Source organism: Mytilus galloprovincialis, chromosome 3 (assembly GCF_965363235.1).
Source record: "Mytilus galloprovincialis chromosome 3, xbMytGall1.hap1.1, whole genome shotgun sequence".
Lineage (NCBI taxonomy): Eukaryota > Metazoa > Mollusca > Bivalvia > Mytilida > Mytilidae > Mytilus > Mytilus galloprovincialis.
The window spans coordinates 2,628,063-2,644,449 of record NC_134840.1 but is presented as its reverse complement, the minus strand read 5'-3'; the positions used below and the strand labels follow the sequence as shown (position 1 = coordinate 2,644,449).

The following is a 16,387-nucleotide window of genomic DNA, read 5'->3' as shown; positions in this document are numbered from 1 at the left end:
GGGTCACCGGCCATCCAAGAGATTTTTTGACCTCTGAAAATAAGTGCAAAAAGGCTAAATATAGGAAAAATGGACATAAAACGTCTTTGGTTGAATTTTTACAGCAAACAAAATGACAGAAGTTGCTCATTTTTTTATACAAAAAAGCTTGATATATATATTTTATGAAATTGGAATAAAAAATGGGGGTCACCGGCCATCCAAGAGATTTTTTGACCTCTGAAAATAAGTGCAAAAGGCTAAATATAGGGAAAATGGACATAAAACGTCTTTGGTTGAATTTTAACAGCAAACAAAATGACAGAAGTTGCTCATTTTTTTATACAAAAAAGCTTGATATATATATTTTATGAAATTGGAATAAAAAATGGGGGTCACCGGCCATCCAAGAGATATTTTGACCTCTGAAAATAAGTGCAAAAAGGCTAAATATAGGAAAAATGGACATAAAACGTCTTTGGTTGAATTTTAACAGCAAACAAAATGACAGAAGTTGCTCATTTTTTTATACAAAAAAGCTTGATATATATATTTTATGAAATTGGAATAAAAAATGGGGGTCACCGGCCATCCAAGAGATTTTTTGACCTCTGAAAATAAGTGCAAAAAGGCTAAATATAGGAAAAATGGACATAAAACGTCTTTGGTTGAATTTTTACAGCAAACAAAATGACAGAAGTTGCTCATTTTTTTATACAAAAAAGCTTGATATATATATTTTATGAAATTGGAATAAAAAATGGGGGTCACCGGCCATCCAAGAGATTTTTTGACCTCTGAAAATAAGTGCAAAAAGGCTAAATATAGGAAAAATGGACATAAAACGTCTTTGGTTGAATTTTTACAGCAAACAAAATGACAGAAGTTGCTCATTTTTTCATACAAAAAAGCTTGATATATATGTTTTATGAAATTGGAATAAAAAATGGGGATCACCGGCCATCCAAGAGATTTTTTGACCTCTGAAAATAAGTGCAAAAAGGCTAAATATAGGAAAAATGGACATAAAACGTCTTTCGTTGAATTTTAACAGCAAACACAATGACAGAAGTTGCTCATTTTTTCATACTGAAAAGCTTGATGACTCTATTTTATGAAATTGGAATAACATTTTGGTGTCACCGTCCAATTTTTAGAAGAAACAAAATGACAGTTCCTCTTTTTTCGTAGCTGAGAGAGCAATATATTTTACCCTTGTCCACTGTATACATGTAATGTTAGTCAGTTCGTCCAAGATTTGATTTCCGTTCTCCATTTTTCATTTGCCTCAATGAAGTGTTATGCAACTTTATCACAATGCTTTTTACCACAAAACACAGACGAAGTTTTATTTTTGGTGATGTCATTTTAACTGTTCTAGAGTTATGCCCCTTTGCAAATTAAAAGAAATGCTGAATTTTTCCTTTCCTTTCTGTAACTGAAGTTTGCCATTACCAAATGTTATAATTGATATCTTTCAGGTTCCTTTGCATTTTCTTATGAAATTTTAAAGTAATGTTAAGGATCATGTGCAGAATTCGGTGTAAAATAGACTGTGTTTGCTTTATATATAAGACTCATTTCTAGAGGAGCACCAACATAAAATATTATGTTAAGGAAACATGACTTTTTCTGTTTATTTTCTTATTATGAGTTACAATAACCCTTTAGTATAGTTAGTCTTTCTTTTATCTCACATTAAAGATTCAGAAAAATGTGAGCATTTGTTCTTGATTCTCTTTTATTTCTTTTGAATATTATAAAAATAAATTCCAAATAAATTTGATAAAAAATAGACTTATCATCACTACCATACATAATCAGTACAATAAGTGTCCACTCTATTTCATTATCCATCCAGTATTATGTAGTGATGTGCAAGTTATAATTTTTGTTTGTGTGTGTAACTGAGTTGATTCAGGGAATTATCATGACCCTTTTTTAAATTGTTATTTGGATGGAGAGTTGTCTCATTGGCACTCACATCACATCTAAAATTGAGAATGGAAATGGGGAATGTATCAAAGAGACAACAACCCAACCATAGAAAAAATAACAGCAGAAGGTAACCAACAGGTTTTCAATGTAACGAGAAATTCCCGCACCCGGAGGTGTCCCTCAGCTGGCCTATATCTATAAACATATTTCTTGATAGAAGTGAAACAACAACATGTGATCTAATACATTTATTTCATTTTCAATGGATATCTGTTCTTATGTTTGTTAGTACATAATAAAATAAAGATGCAAAATAAATTACTTGTTTTTCTAAGTTTAGAATACTGTTTGTAGTAGCTAGGTTAAATAATTTCACTGAATAAAATTTGCAAAGGCCTTGCTAATAATATAATTTAAAAAATTTCTTAACATATTTTGCCTTGAACTTTAACATGACAAATTCTAGATTTAACCCAAATTGATTCCTAATTTTGTTTATAATACAATTATTCGCAAAATGTAGATCATAATGAATAAGTGTAAAATTTCATTAACTATGTTCAGCAAAATTATTAACCTGAATAACAACTGAATACATGTATCCTCATGTAAACATCGAATAGTCTCGTTAAAGTCATTAAAATACTGTTTGTTAGAATATATTTGCCAAAACTGGTATTAGTCTTTCTCATATCATTTTACTCCATATTCAACCTTTTAAAGACGGATATCTCCTTCTTTCTTGTTCAACAGAGGTGGGAGTATAATTATGCCAGACATATCTCATTCTAAATTTTATTTTTTGAATATACAGTATTTTGTTCTTCTGTACAAACAGATGAAATCATATTTATATCTATAAATGAATTTCTTACAGTTCAAACAGCAATAACATTTCTAAATAACCTTGGATGTCTTTTTACTAATGTAAACACCCAAGAGAAAAGACTACAATTGTTAATCTTTTTTGCAAAATTTTCTTAATATATACATGTTCTTATTGCCTGTACAAGCAACAACAAAAAATCCACCAAAATATATATTAAAAAAAAACACAGAAAAGATCAAGATTTATAAAACGAATATAATTCAAAATATTACTAATGTTATCAGCTGAGTCTAGCAAGATTCAAGGTTATTAATACACTGCCAAACAATCAGACCCTTATAATTTGGGTTATGTGCTAAAGTGACCTGTCAGATAACTAGCACCCACCCTTCTGCACCTGAAATTCAAGGTGGAACATTGTATTTTAAAACTCTTATCTCAAGTTGCATTTTTTTATCTAGAAACTGTACAGTCAAAATTTATCATACTATGTTCATACAGTCTATCTTTATAAACAAAATGTGGGGTATAGCCGGGTAAATTTCTTCACTAAACTATCTTTGCAATAAAACCCCAAATGCATCTCCTCTAGTTTAGAAAAGGTATTCCAGTGAACAATAAATTATTACACAAGCTTAAATAAAATGATATCTAAAAATCTTCAAGTTTCATATAACTATCAAAACAATTTGGTTTATATCATTTAATAATATTACAGTATCTCTGATCATGAATTTCAACAAAAGGTTATGGTTAAGGTAAAGTTCTGCATAACAACAATAAACTTTCTAATTCATATATCATACAGGTGGAATAATAATGCATATAGGATGTACTTAGGTGAAGCTTTGGAATAAGTGTCAAATGTTTGGACTCCTTGGTGTTTTTCAATAGATACAAGGTACCATATTTTGCCCCATAACACCTACTAATTTTTCATCATATGAATAAATAGCTCATAAAAAATCATTTGGCAAAATTTAGGCAGATTGTTGATTCTCTTTCTTTTGAATTGAGACCCAAATAATACCAATGCAAATATAAGGTAAAAGTCAGAGTCAGCCTTTTCCCGCCATATTTTATAAATCAAATATTTTGAAAAGGCGTCTGTGACCTATCAAATTTTTTAGCTTATTTTTTTTTTATCATAACTATATATATATATATAATACTCTTCCAGCTTAAAGTATCAATTTTGAATTCTTGATTTATTTAATTTTACCTAATAGATCACCTAAGTACATCCTTATAGTATTAACGCTGACTGACTAATTTAAGGTATAAAACCACTAATTCATAACCCAATTGCTTTCTATGTTAAATTCTGCAATTTCAAGAATTTATGGATACTTTGTCTTAAGTTCAAATAAAGTGTCAGTTATTTCATGTCAAAACTGTACTGTATCCTGACTTGTGTTGAAAGAATCAACATACCTTTAATTGCATATTAGAGAGTACTGATTCCCCAAAGTTTGATTATGAGTACAAAAACAGGAACTTCTGATCAAAACAACAGGCCAAATGTGCTCTCCTATTAAAATTTCATATACTTCTTTATTATTCAAGTACAACTTTCAACAGGGGTTCTGCAGTGATCCCAAGTCCCCAAGCTTTCATTTGATACAAAACCTACCCCAAATATTCCTACTTTTGACAAAGATTATGTAACAGCTATGAGTAGAAACTATTTTGTTTAAAATGTGTACTACTTTTCTTTCAGACCGGGCCTGAATTAGTGGTTCTATACCTTAACAAACATATTTTTCCTTTACTTGAGACTAATAAGATACTCATATACTCTTTGTATAATTTTTTTGTTTGATGTCACTCTAACTACCCCAGTTGAAGACTTTTCTGTCATTAAGGCTTTGAGTCCTGCCATGTCATTTCGTTGTACGGCTAATTCGAAATGTTGAAACCTTAGGTTAGACCTCGCTGTTTTTAGTGCCATAGCTTTTGACAGACATTTTGATTGAACTAGCTTTTCAAAAGTTTTCAAGTTGGCCAATTGCATCTGGTATAACTGAGGGTAGCTAGGTGAAAAAGCAAGTTCAGTAATATATTGAGAAACATTACCTTTCTCAGTAACTAGATTTAAAAGTAACTTTGTGTCATACACAGCATTGTGAGCTTCATATTGTTGACCTAATAGTTTGTCAACGAGAAAAGACTGGCTATAAGATGACAAGCCAGGTGAAACCAGTTTAAACAAATTTAAAGAGTCTAAAAATGCAATAGTTCTTTCACAAAGTTCACTGTACATATTCATAGATTTTAAAGTATTGAATAAAACATGGCAGTCAAATCGTTTTATATTATGTCCTACCAATACAGGTTTATCTGTGAAATTTGACAAATAAGTTAAAAAATCAGTCATTCCTTCATGCTTATGTTTATAATCAACAGCATTACCATTGTGATACATTTTTTGTCCTACAACAGTTATTTTTGTTATTTCTGATGCTTCTCTGGATATTTGTTGGTCAGGAAATATATATCGACTGAAGGAACTGTCTTTGCTGCATGCAGCTATCTGGGTTATATCAGAATATCTACCTGAAGTTAAACATTTAGTTTATTAACATGCATCTAAACTGTAAAAGGTATTTAGAAAAAGCAATTAATTGTCAAAAAATCATCAAGTCGAACAGGACTAAGTCTTCTATCCCCCTCATTTGAACTTTGGTTGATGGTCTTATATTGGCAATTATACCACATCTCCTTATTTTATATCTCGCTTCATTGAAAAAAAAATTAAAAAGAACTAGTTTTGCTCCACTGGTCTGTAAATATCATCTTTGTATTTTATCTCACCTCCAAAAGGAGGTAGATACAAAGTGTGAATTGCTTAAAAAATGAAAGAGTTTTTGCCCCATAAATGTATTGTTGCAGCATTTTTCTGCAGATCTTTCAATTATAAAGTTTATCCATTGAAGTATTTTTTTTTATAATTGAGGTAGCTTATTTCTGAAGTTTAATTGTGTATACATTTAACTTACTTAAACCAGTTGTCTCTAAATCAAAACAAACTATAGGTGCATCATCTATGTTTGTAAAGGTCTCAGCTTGAGGAATTGCAGGTATTTCTTCTATGTCTATTGTTGCAAAATCTTCTAATCCTAATTAAAATAAAATATATATCAATTCTTTAATAATTTCAACTTTATAATATATCAAAATCTTATAGTTTATTAATATTTTGTGACAAAATTGACCCAAAAATTACAATACTTCAGATGTCTGGAAAATTTCATTATTACATTTTGAATTCATGTTTTAAAGTTATATAACTTGAATGTGTGGCTGAAATCTCATGCATTTTCACCGTTGATGAATAATTGCACAGTCACTTTATAATTGGATGGTTTTTTTTTACTTTGGGACATAAAATTATGTACTTGAATATTAAATATATACATGGATCTGATGGTGAAGCATTCCTCTATTTGGATAAAATGATCACATGTATCAAAGGTTATTCTATATATCTGAAGTCTTATCTATTTTAATGTATATTGATGCTATGTTTCTATTATTTTTTTAATGACCTCCTCAAAAGTAAAAAGCAAATCATACTTTCTGTCAATATAAGAATTATTACCGATCGAACTGTGGTATGTTCTCCCTTCTTTGACTTCAGCCACTGTTGTTTTTTGCAGACGTTTCTTTTTGAGAAATTTACGTTGTTTCTTTCCCTGTTTGCTTTTGAATCTGTTTTTGTTGCCCTCTCTCTTCTTGTTTAATTTATTACCCCTACTAAGAGTCTCATTTCCAGGTGACAGGCCTATAGATGTGTTTAACTGAAAAATCAATTTATTTTAAATCATGAAATTTCTTATCATCTTTATAACAATTCCCTAAAAAATATATTTTGTATATGTTTTTTTATTAAAGGAATGACTGTAATAATTTTCTGAATAACGTGCGTAGCGGGTTATTTTACAGAGTGCACTCCATTTTTTATGTTATTTCTTCATAGACAGAAAAAATATTACAGTCATTCCTTATAATTTAAATCTAGATTCCTTATTCAAGGAGTAAATCATAAAAAAAATGTTGATGGCGTCACAGTCAAATGACAAATTTATGTCTATAGGATGATAGAAAAATTATCATAGCCAATCAGAAGACGTGTTACATCCAAAATCAAATTATTTGAAGTTGAAAGCATTTTGTAGTAAATGTGTATTCCATTATGTGCAGCAATAATCAACCATTGAATAGACTTCGGGAAAATTGAGATTAATCTTGGCCTGATGTATACTGATCTTTAACAGTTGATATCATAATGTATTGTTTTATGCCTCATTTGTAAAGGCTGTAAAAGTATCAAAATTTGATGGGTGGTGGTTATTTAAGATGGATCGCTTGAACATTTATATGCCATATTCAATTTAAAATGTATGGATGGTGGGGTAAAATAATATGTACCTTCCTCCCCCGCCATACATTTTTGGAACAACCCTAACAAAGTTGCTTACGTATACATTTTTTTGTCTCTGGTAAATAGATGTCTCATTTGCAATCATACCTTTTTTCTTATTTTTAATTTTTTTTTAGTTTTTTTTTTTTTAATAGAGAAGTTTATATATATTTATGAAGTAAGATTGCATTTATTACACATTCAATGTGATTATCAGAACCTTAATGTTAGTTTCTAATTTTTGTTCATTTGTCTTAATTTCAATTAATCAAATAATACCTCAGAAATATAATTATATCCCTCATTCTTTTGAAGTACGGCTGAGCTGACTCTGTAGTTTAAAGATGATGAGGTTGAGAAGTGTTTTGTCTTAGGAGCTTTAAGAGCAATCAAGTTATTAAAGCTTTCATTTGCCTGTGATGAGCCCAAGTTAGATAGTTTTTTAGACTGTGGAACCATTTTTTGAATGAAGAGTTTCTCAAGGTCACATCTGAGTTGAGATGAAGATAAGTCTTTTCCACGAGGGAGATTTGAATGGATATAAGAATCTTTGTCTTTTAGGTAACCACACCAAGATTCTTTGCAGTTTTCATGCTCACCAAATATATGTTTTATTGAGGCACGAAGGCCGTCCTCAATTCCACTTGGATTATTTACGTTCTGGTTTACAACGTATGTAAAATTTTTCACAATTGCATCGCAAACCATCCCAGTTAATTCTTTGTGTTTTGGCTTTAGTTCATGTAATTTTGATATTATGCTATGTTTTATATGATTTCTATCACTTATTTTTTCCATTTTTGAATTGGGCATTAACCGCTTGGCTCGGTCAAAACCTGTGGAATCATCATCTCCTACCACTTCTGATATATTTACCCCTTCTTCGTCTAATTCTTTCAACATTTCAACAACCATATCTGGTTCCATGCCCTGAAATAGTTTTTAAAATAATGTGTATTTGTTAAACATTCAAATATACACCACAACCCCATGTTTGGTAATCAAAAGCCTCAGACTTTGCATTGACACTGTAAAAATTCCTCAAATATGAAAGCATCCACTTTTTGATTGATTCAACAGTTTTATCTAACAATTCTCATAATCTGTCAATTATTTGATATTGAAATGTTTTGCAATCATGAAAGAATTAATTGTCCTCACATTCATTTTTTGTCAACCCTGCGACTTTTTTCGCAGAGAGCTGGACATAGGGATAGTGATCCTGCGGCAGCGGCGTTAGCTAACTTCTTAAAAGCTTTATACTTAAGTAGAGGGAAGACCTGGATGCTTCATACTTTGTATATGGATGCCTCATGTTACGACGTTTCCCTCAGTCACATTTCCAATGTCCTTGACCTCATTTTTATGGTTCAGTGACTGCTTGAAAAAAAGATTTTGGTTTTTTGTAATTTTAAGTTCTCTCTTATTTATAAGTAATAGGGTAACTAACTATATTTGGTATGTGCGTACCTTGTAAAGTACTCATGCCCATCAGGCAGTTTTCACTTGACCTGGACCTCATTTCATGGATCAGTGAACATGATTGTAAGGTGTACATATCTAGCTGGCAGGTGTCATCTGACCTTGGCCTCATTTTCATGGTTCAATGGTCAAAGTTAAGGTTTTGAGTTTTAGTTCTAATAATTTTTGTATGGGATAACTGTAAGGTAAACATGTCTAGCTGGCAGGTGTCATCTGACATTCACCTCATTTTCATGGTTCAGTGGTCAAAGTTAAGTTTTTTGTGTTTTGGTCTGTTTTTCTTAAACTATAAGCAATAGGTTAATTAAATGTGTTGTATGGAAGAATTGTTAGCTGTACATGCCTGCCTGGCATGGTTCATCTGACCATGATATCATTTTTATGGTTCAAAGGTCAATGTTTAATTTTCTTGGTTTGTGTTAAGTTTATGTGACAGTTGTAATAAAGCTTTATATTTAGGACTATCAACATAAATTACATTATATCAATGAATAGTAAAGAAGGCGAGACATTTCAGTGTGTGCACTCTTATATCCAATTAAAAATTAAAACTTATTTTCAAAGTAAATATTGATTTGCTGCTTTTTTTCACAATGATCTAAGCTCACCTTTGATTTTTATACATTTGTAAGGCAGTAACCATTTGATTTTCTGGGGCGACAATGGATTTTTTTTCCAGACAAACTTTTTTTCCCGCCTGTGGCGAAAAACAATATATTTTTTTTTTGCGACAAGTTGAAAACAATTTTTTTCTTTCAATTTTATCATTACATATAGTGGCAGCTGAGGGTGAAACAAACAATTTTTTTTTCTCAGGGTCAAGAACAAATTATTTTTTTCTCCAAAAACTGGAAACAAACTTTTTTTCCCCAAAAAAATCCATAGCACACCCCCCCCCCCTCCCCCCAGAAAATCAAATGGTTGCTGCCTAATATGACAATGAGAAGTTATTGAACTTTTTCTTTTTTTAAAAAGTGACAGGCGTATCATGTGCTCAAAACAGCTGTTAATTACCATTGTTATTGCTTTCATATGGTAAATACCTTTGCAGAACCACTCCAATTCTTTCTACACTTATGTTGTCTTGGTAAGATACCTCTGCCCTTTGCCCTTTCACAAATTCTACAGTTCGATATGCGAACCTTATGGTTTACAACTTTGCCTGTGGTTTTTCCAATCAGTGTTGAAACTCCTTCAAAATGCAACATATTGAAATACATGTATATCTAAATCACAATATTCAAGCCAAAATGATTTGACAAGAACAGGTTTATTCTCTATATGCCCCTTGTGGGGCCTTAATTGGAAATAAAATATATCAAAGAATCCAAAAAAATGCAACTATGAATAAAGATTAATTTCAGACCATTTGGATCTCAATGTTCACCAATTAAAATTCAGAGCCTAGTTTCATGTATCTGTCTAAGGACATATGTATATTCAATTTTTGGTGTATCATTTATAGATTATTTTTATATAAATAAAAATATATGTCTTAGGATAGCTCCACGAAAGCAGCCCCAGGGTCCAAAATTTAAAAGATTCAAGATATCAAAGAAGCAATTTATACAAAGTATTAGAAGTATTGTTTAAAGCCTGGTGTGCATTTTTAATTTCCTATGTAAATTTATATTGGAAAGGGAGGTAACTTGATTTTTTTTGTCAGTGTTTGTTTGATTTCTAAAAATATATGTTAAGTATGATTCTTTGATGGAGTTATAAGTTCTTTTTTTGAATATATTATATAAAATTCAGCTCATGAAATGTGCAAAACCAAACAGTTATGTGTATTTTTTTTTTATTTTGCACTTTTCATTTAACAAATTGCAAAGTCATGGCTTTGTGACCAATTTGAAAAAATAATGTTGCTTCAACTCTTCAGGTGCCAACAGACGGCCTTGGAATTATATAAATTGGGTATCAAGTTGTTCATTTTTCATTTATCTCTTCATTTATGTAAGTTTCACCTAACTGACACCCTTTATTTTCTCATATTTAGACAGTTTTCACAGTGACCCACCAATTCTGGCATTTTGACTTTCATTTTGAAAGATTGTCATGTGATCACCAGAAAAAAGTAAGGCACAATTTAGATTTGTTTACATTTTTATATAATATTTGTTCAGCATCTGCCTTGTTTAAAGAAACTTTAAACCACTAGAAGAAGAATATATCCTGAATTAATTTTATATTAGATTTGAGATTTTACCTTTACATGTTAATTTTTTTTAAATGGTCAACTAATGAATGATGAAATCTAGTATGTAACTTGATAAAAGACATGAAAACACTGTTAGAGTTGTTTTTTATACTTCAAAGACGGCTAAAATATCAACAATCAAGTTTATCCATTGTATTATGTTTTATAGAAGTGGCAAAGTTATAATTTTGTATCAATCTTAATTGATATTTCTGCCTTTTTTGCAGAGTTATCTCTCCCTTTTTCAATGCAAATCCACATAGGAATTTTGAATCTTGACTTTTGTAGTCTTCCTTAAGTAAGAATATATGGGACTTTTTTCTATGTATATTTTGGGTATAATGCTGAAGATTAAAACTTAAAAATCTTCTCTTGCAATTACTTTGAGCTTAGAATCAAATTTATTCTAGATTGACTGGACTAATGGGGCATATGTATATTCCAAACATAAAGCAACTAATATTTAACAAGCAAAATGCATTTCTATAAATCTACCCCCAGGTGATAACACTGAGTAGACATGAAATAAGTACTGTCATTTTTACCTGATAAGCTGTTGTATGATCGGCCTGAGCCCTTTTTCTGCCAGCATGTATCAGTACTTATGCATATTCCACTTCTACTTTCTGTTTGATCTTCTAATTTAATAGGGAAAAAAATGCACATGTAAACTAGAAATATAAACAGCTGAATATAATTCAGTAATAATAGACCACTTCCAAGTCTTCTGTACTCCACTTTAATTAGCAGGTGTCTAAACTAAAAAACATACGAAATGAAGTAACATATTTTCATGCAACGTATCTTGTTTATTGTTTAGTTTAGACTTTTAATAATTTGGATAAATGTTTTACATTGATATAAATTTTATTAGAATCGGTGAACACGAATTTGACAGCTAGTGCCCTTTAAAGACAGGGATTAAAAGGTAGAGAAAAAAAATAGAATATTCCGTATTGATTAAATTAAGATAGTGACCTCCAATTTCAAATTAACTTAAGATTTTCATAAAGCTGTGTACTTTCATTAGATTTATAAATTCCCATGTGTGCCCTCCTGGCTAAATACTATCAGTATAATTGTAAATAGTGTACATATTTTGCTCTGTGTAATCATGTATTTATGTCTGTATTATTGATGTCATGTAGTGCCTGTATACCATTGTAATTGCAAAGGTTTGACAGAATAAAGATATATATATATATAAAACTTCGTTTTACCTAGTAATTAAATCCTTAATCTTAATTTTATGACAAATTTAATTAACAAAGTAACAACATTACCTGTATTTTGTAAGATCAATATATAATTAAAATAGCTGTATAGTTTTATAAAAATTCAAGTTGTTTTGAAAAAGTTATAAAGAAAATTAAAGGCGACTGTCTGATTTAAGAACAAACTGAAAGTTCTTCCTTTTTTTTTTGGTTGTGATTGTAGAAACCTGGGTTGAGCATTGTTGAGACCATATTTAGACTTTACCAACATTATCAAGTACTCAATCAGGCTTATTAAGTAAAGTTTAAGAAAATGTATACAAATACAAAATAGCAATAATTGTTATCAAACCTGTTGTGGAATTCAATATTTCCATTTGCAAGTGTCTTTGTTGTGACATGATGGCCTGATTCTCAAGAACACTGCCGGCTTCATTTTCTCTAATTTTCAAGGTCTTTGCATCTATGCAGTGGACATTTAGTGAGGACAAAAAGTTGTTGAGCTGAGTCTCGCCAATACCTGCATGTATCATTCCTGTATTGTTTATTAAAAGATGTTTAATAAAAATGAAATGTCAATACATTAAAAATTAGTTCAATGTGTATTTGTTAAACATGTTTAATGAAGTGTTTTTTTAGAAAGGCCTTATATCATCACTACAAATTCTGTAATTAAGGCTATCAGAATTGTCTTTAATATAATATATGTGAAGCCTATAGGTGGTCGAAGGTGTTGGATACAGTGAAAGTTGAATTAGTATTGGTGGCACAATATCTCAGTAGTATGAGTTTGAAAGTTTGAATATCAGCGTTTGAAGAACAAATAAAATTGTGATAAATTGATACTAAACCCCTAACAGGAGGGATATTGTTGATATTCATATGATGTTTTTTCTATATTAGGTTGAGATATCACAAAACATGTTAAACCCTGCCAAATTTTTGTGCCTGTCGCAAGTCAGGAGTCTCTTGCCTTATATAGTTCATATTTAGGCCACACCATTTTAATTTCTTATTCTACAGATTGGGGCGAGCAAGTGATTTGAAAAAGTTAATAAAAAAATATTTAATTTACAAATTTTTGAGGTGAAGCTTGAAAAGTAAGGGCGAGCGATTATAATTTTTTTTTGTAAACATAAAATAGTAGGTTTTGACAATATTAAAACTTGATTTATCACTTGTCCTTTGGCATTTCTTTAATTTCTGAAGTATTTTTTCCCTGTTCACCAAGAAATAATTAAATCTAGTCTATGTACGAGTGACTAACAATGAGACAATTCTCCATCCAAGTCATAATCAATTTGGGCATGTTGGGGACAACCCCTAAGGCCCTTGATGTTGTAAATATCCCTTTTACATGTTTTATGAGGGATCAATATAAGTTATAATATATTTGTTTGTACAAAAGGGCTCATATTTTCTCAAAGAACTATATATCTATCTGGTATTAAACATGTCCAAGAATTTTGTAATATTCCTGGACTTTAACCATGTTAAAAAATTTACTTAAACAGTTTAATATTATTCAAAATAAGTAGACCCCTCTTTTCAAAAAAGTTGTTTAAAATATGATGTAACTCTGCTCTTTTTGAGTATAAATTCTATTTCTTTTTCTACATCATTAAAATGACCCTTGTCTCAATCCTTCAGAAGTTCTTTGGTACTTTATTCTAACAATGAACATCTTTTGATATAGGGAATATAAGTAAGGGGAAAGAAACCAATTTCCGCTGTCATGGCTGTTATAAATTTATATCGTAGCACTCCCACTTTGGATAAATAGGTTTCATGATGAATTTGAAACAAATATTCTTACAGACATTTAAAGTGTGGTGGGGTGCTTTATGTTTAAAATCGTTATATACAGGTTAGACTGTGATTTTAAAAACAAATGTTGATATCAATTTATAATATTTACAAAAAAAAACAGTGCGGAAATGGACATGATTAAATTTATGGATGCAGTAAGCGGGAATATAAAAAGATAAAAAAAAACTCTGTTTTGAAAAAAATAGGTGCGGGCGGGTCCGTCGAACAACAAATCACATTGGTGTGGCCTTATATATTTCGGTCTTTCAGAGTTAACATGTTGTATGATGTCCTTAATCACTGAACTAGTACATATTTTTGCTGCTGTCTCCTTGACACATTCCCCATTTCCATTCTCATGTTACAACCAATAAAGTGTTATGCTATGAGATGAACATTTAAGAAAATCATTAGACACTACTATTTTTCCCTGTCAGAGGCAAATAAAATGCAGGTGACATCATATGTGGGGTTATCGGACCACAGATGAATTATCACGTTGTGATTGGTTAAATGCCGTCACGTGGTGACCCCTATGAGACCGTATGGGGGTTAGTAAGTTTCATATGGGGTTCATGCCACGTTAATGGCGACGTCATCTTTTAATGTTGTTGTGTTTCATTGTTTATTTTTCAACAAAACACCGTAGAAAAAGTTCAGTGTCCGATAAATTTGTTATACGGTTAACTACTGACCTCATACGGATCCATAGAGGCCTCACCCCCTATGGATTTTACTAACCCTCTATGGATCCGTATGAGGTCAATAGCGAACCATATAACTTATATTGGGATGGTTAAAAACTGTATATGAAAAAATAACCTGTTGCAGCTTTCGTGTTGACATCAAAAATTCCAACACCTTTCTTTTCTCTCCCAAAGTGGACCTTGCCTAGTTTAATTCTGTTTAAGGTTTGACATGACGAATTTTTACAAATAATGTACACTATGCCGGTTAGCCCATAGCACCGTACTCCCTTTGCATCATGCAAATGTAATGGTATAGTGCATTCTCTGCAACTTTTAAGTTGGTTAGCCAATGTGTCAAGTTCGGTCACAAGTCTACAATGACTTAAGGGGACAAGATCAGGTGGTATATATGTTAAGTCTTCATCTGTTAATGTGCTTGCTGTAATATCCTCTGTTGGTGTTACAGGGTTACAAAATGTAGCATAGGAATGATCTGATACTCTGTTGTTGTTTTTATGTTTTTGCTGAACTCTATCTACAATTAATTTTGTTATTTTTTTGACAGATTTTGTTCCTGAGAATCGCCCCTTGTGATTTCTGATGGATGGCATCTTTTCTTTAGAGCAGACTATAATTCATTGCGATTGTCGCATTATGAAATTAACATCTTACCTCCATGGCCATTTTTTTCAAAGGGTGCTCCGTCACTTTCAAGTCCAGTTTCAGTGTTGTTAATTTGTGAATACGCTTAATAATACACCAAAATGATTCTCAATATATATCATTTCTAAGAATCAAGTCAGTCATCTTAATAAGCGTTTCACTTGTTTCATATCTTCTCTTTTTTCATTGAGATTTTTTCGACTACTCACCATTCTCTTTTTACCGGAAGTAAACATGCTACATTTCGTCATCTAAATAGATAAATTAAACATATTCGTTTCATTAAAAGATTGCATTAAATATTGTTCAAAGACATTTATCCGCTCAAAAAAATTGTTCACGAATGTTTTTTGTATTTATCGAGTTATCGTAAAAATATTTGTTTACGACAAGAGAATGCGCAACTTTCTGCGCAGAAGGCGCGAAAATTTAAACCCCCGAACTACCTTAAAACCATAATATATCTTAAATTTTCACATTAATTATAGAATGAAATTCAAAACAGTGTGGCTGTGGCCATTGATTGACACATTAAATTCATCCATTGACTGGGACAATTTACGTGAACGTTTGTCTGTAACGACCACTGTTCACAACGTACCTACAATAGACATTTAAACTGTGGGGTCACCAAAGGTTTCTTAACGCCTTTAATTATAAAATAATTCGACAAATTAATCAGGAATGACCTTTATGTGTTGATTTATATAATTGATATAAATCAAAACTGAATATTTTTCGAATTACTTTATTAAGGTGTTGAGAACCTTTGGTGACCCCATAGTTTAAGTGTTTTTAAAAAGTACATAGTAAGCAGTGGTCGTTACATACAAACGTTCACCTAAATTGTCCCAGTCAATGGATGAATTTAATGTGTCAATCAATGGCCACAGCCACACTGTTTTGAATTTCATTCTAAACAAAATATTTTATTAATGATACTGGGAAGATCCTGAACAATTTTTCATTTCTATGAGGACAAACCTAAGTAGGAAATGACCACCTCAAATGAACATAGATAGAACCACACAAATGTTACATGCATGCAGGAACATATATATTAACTTTATACTGTTCCCAACCGTTTCAACTTTAACTTTGGACACAGAACCATGCAATAACATTAGATCGAGGTCAGAATATACCTGCTTAACATTAATG

The 16,387-nt window shown here is 31.1% G+C and overlaps 1 protein-coding gene across 1 annotated transcript; it reads right to left on the bottom strand.

Moving 5' to 3' along the window:
• Nucleotides 1–1,072: 1,072 nt before the first annotated feature.
• LOC143066942 (uncharacterized) lies at nt 1,073–15,310 on the bottom strand. The gene is made up of 8 exons (XM_076239815.1): nt 15,236–15,310; nt 12,418–12,600; nt 11,397–11,489; nt 9,695–9,843; nt 7,449–8,099; nt 6,348–6,546; nt 5,746–5,865; nt 1,073–5,302 (listed from the first exon to the last, which is right to left on the bottom strand). Exons 2-8 carry the CDS (start codon nt 12,596–12,598, stop codon nt 4,515–4,517), a joined length of 2,181 nt encoding a protein of 726 aa, XP_076095930.1. The 5' UTR covers nt 12,599–12,600; nt 15,236–15,310; the 3' UTR covers nt 1,073–4,514.
• Between the last annotated feature and the right edge of the window lie 1,077 nt (nt 15,311–16,387).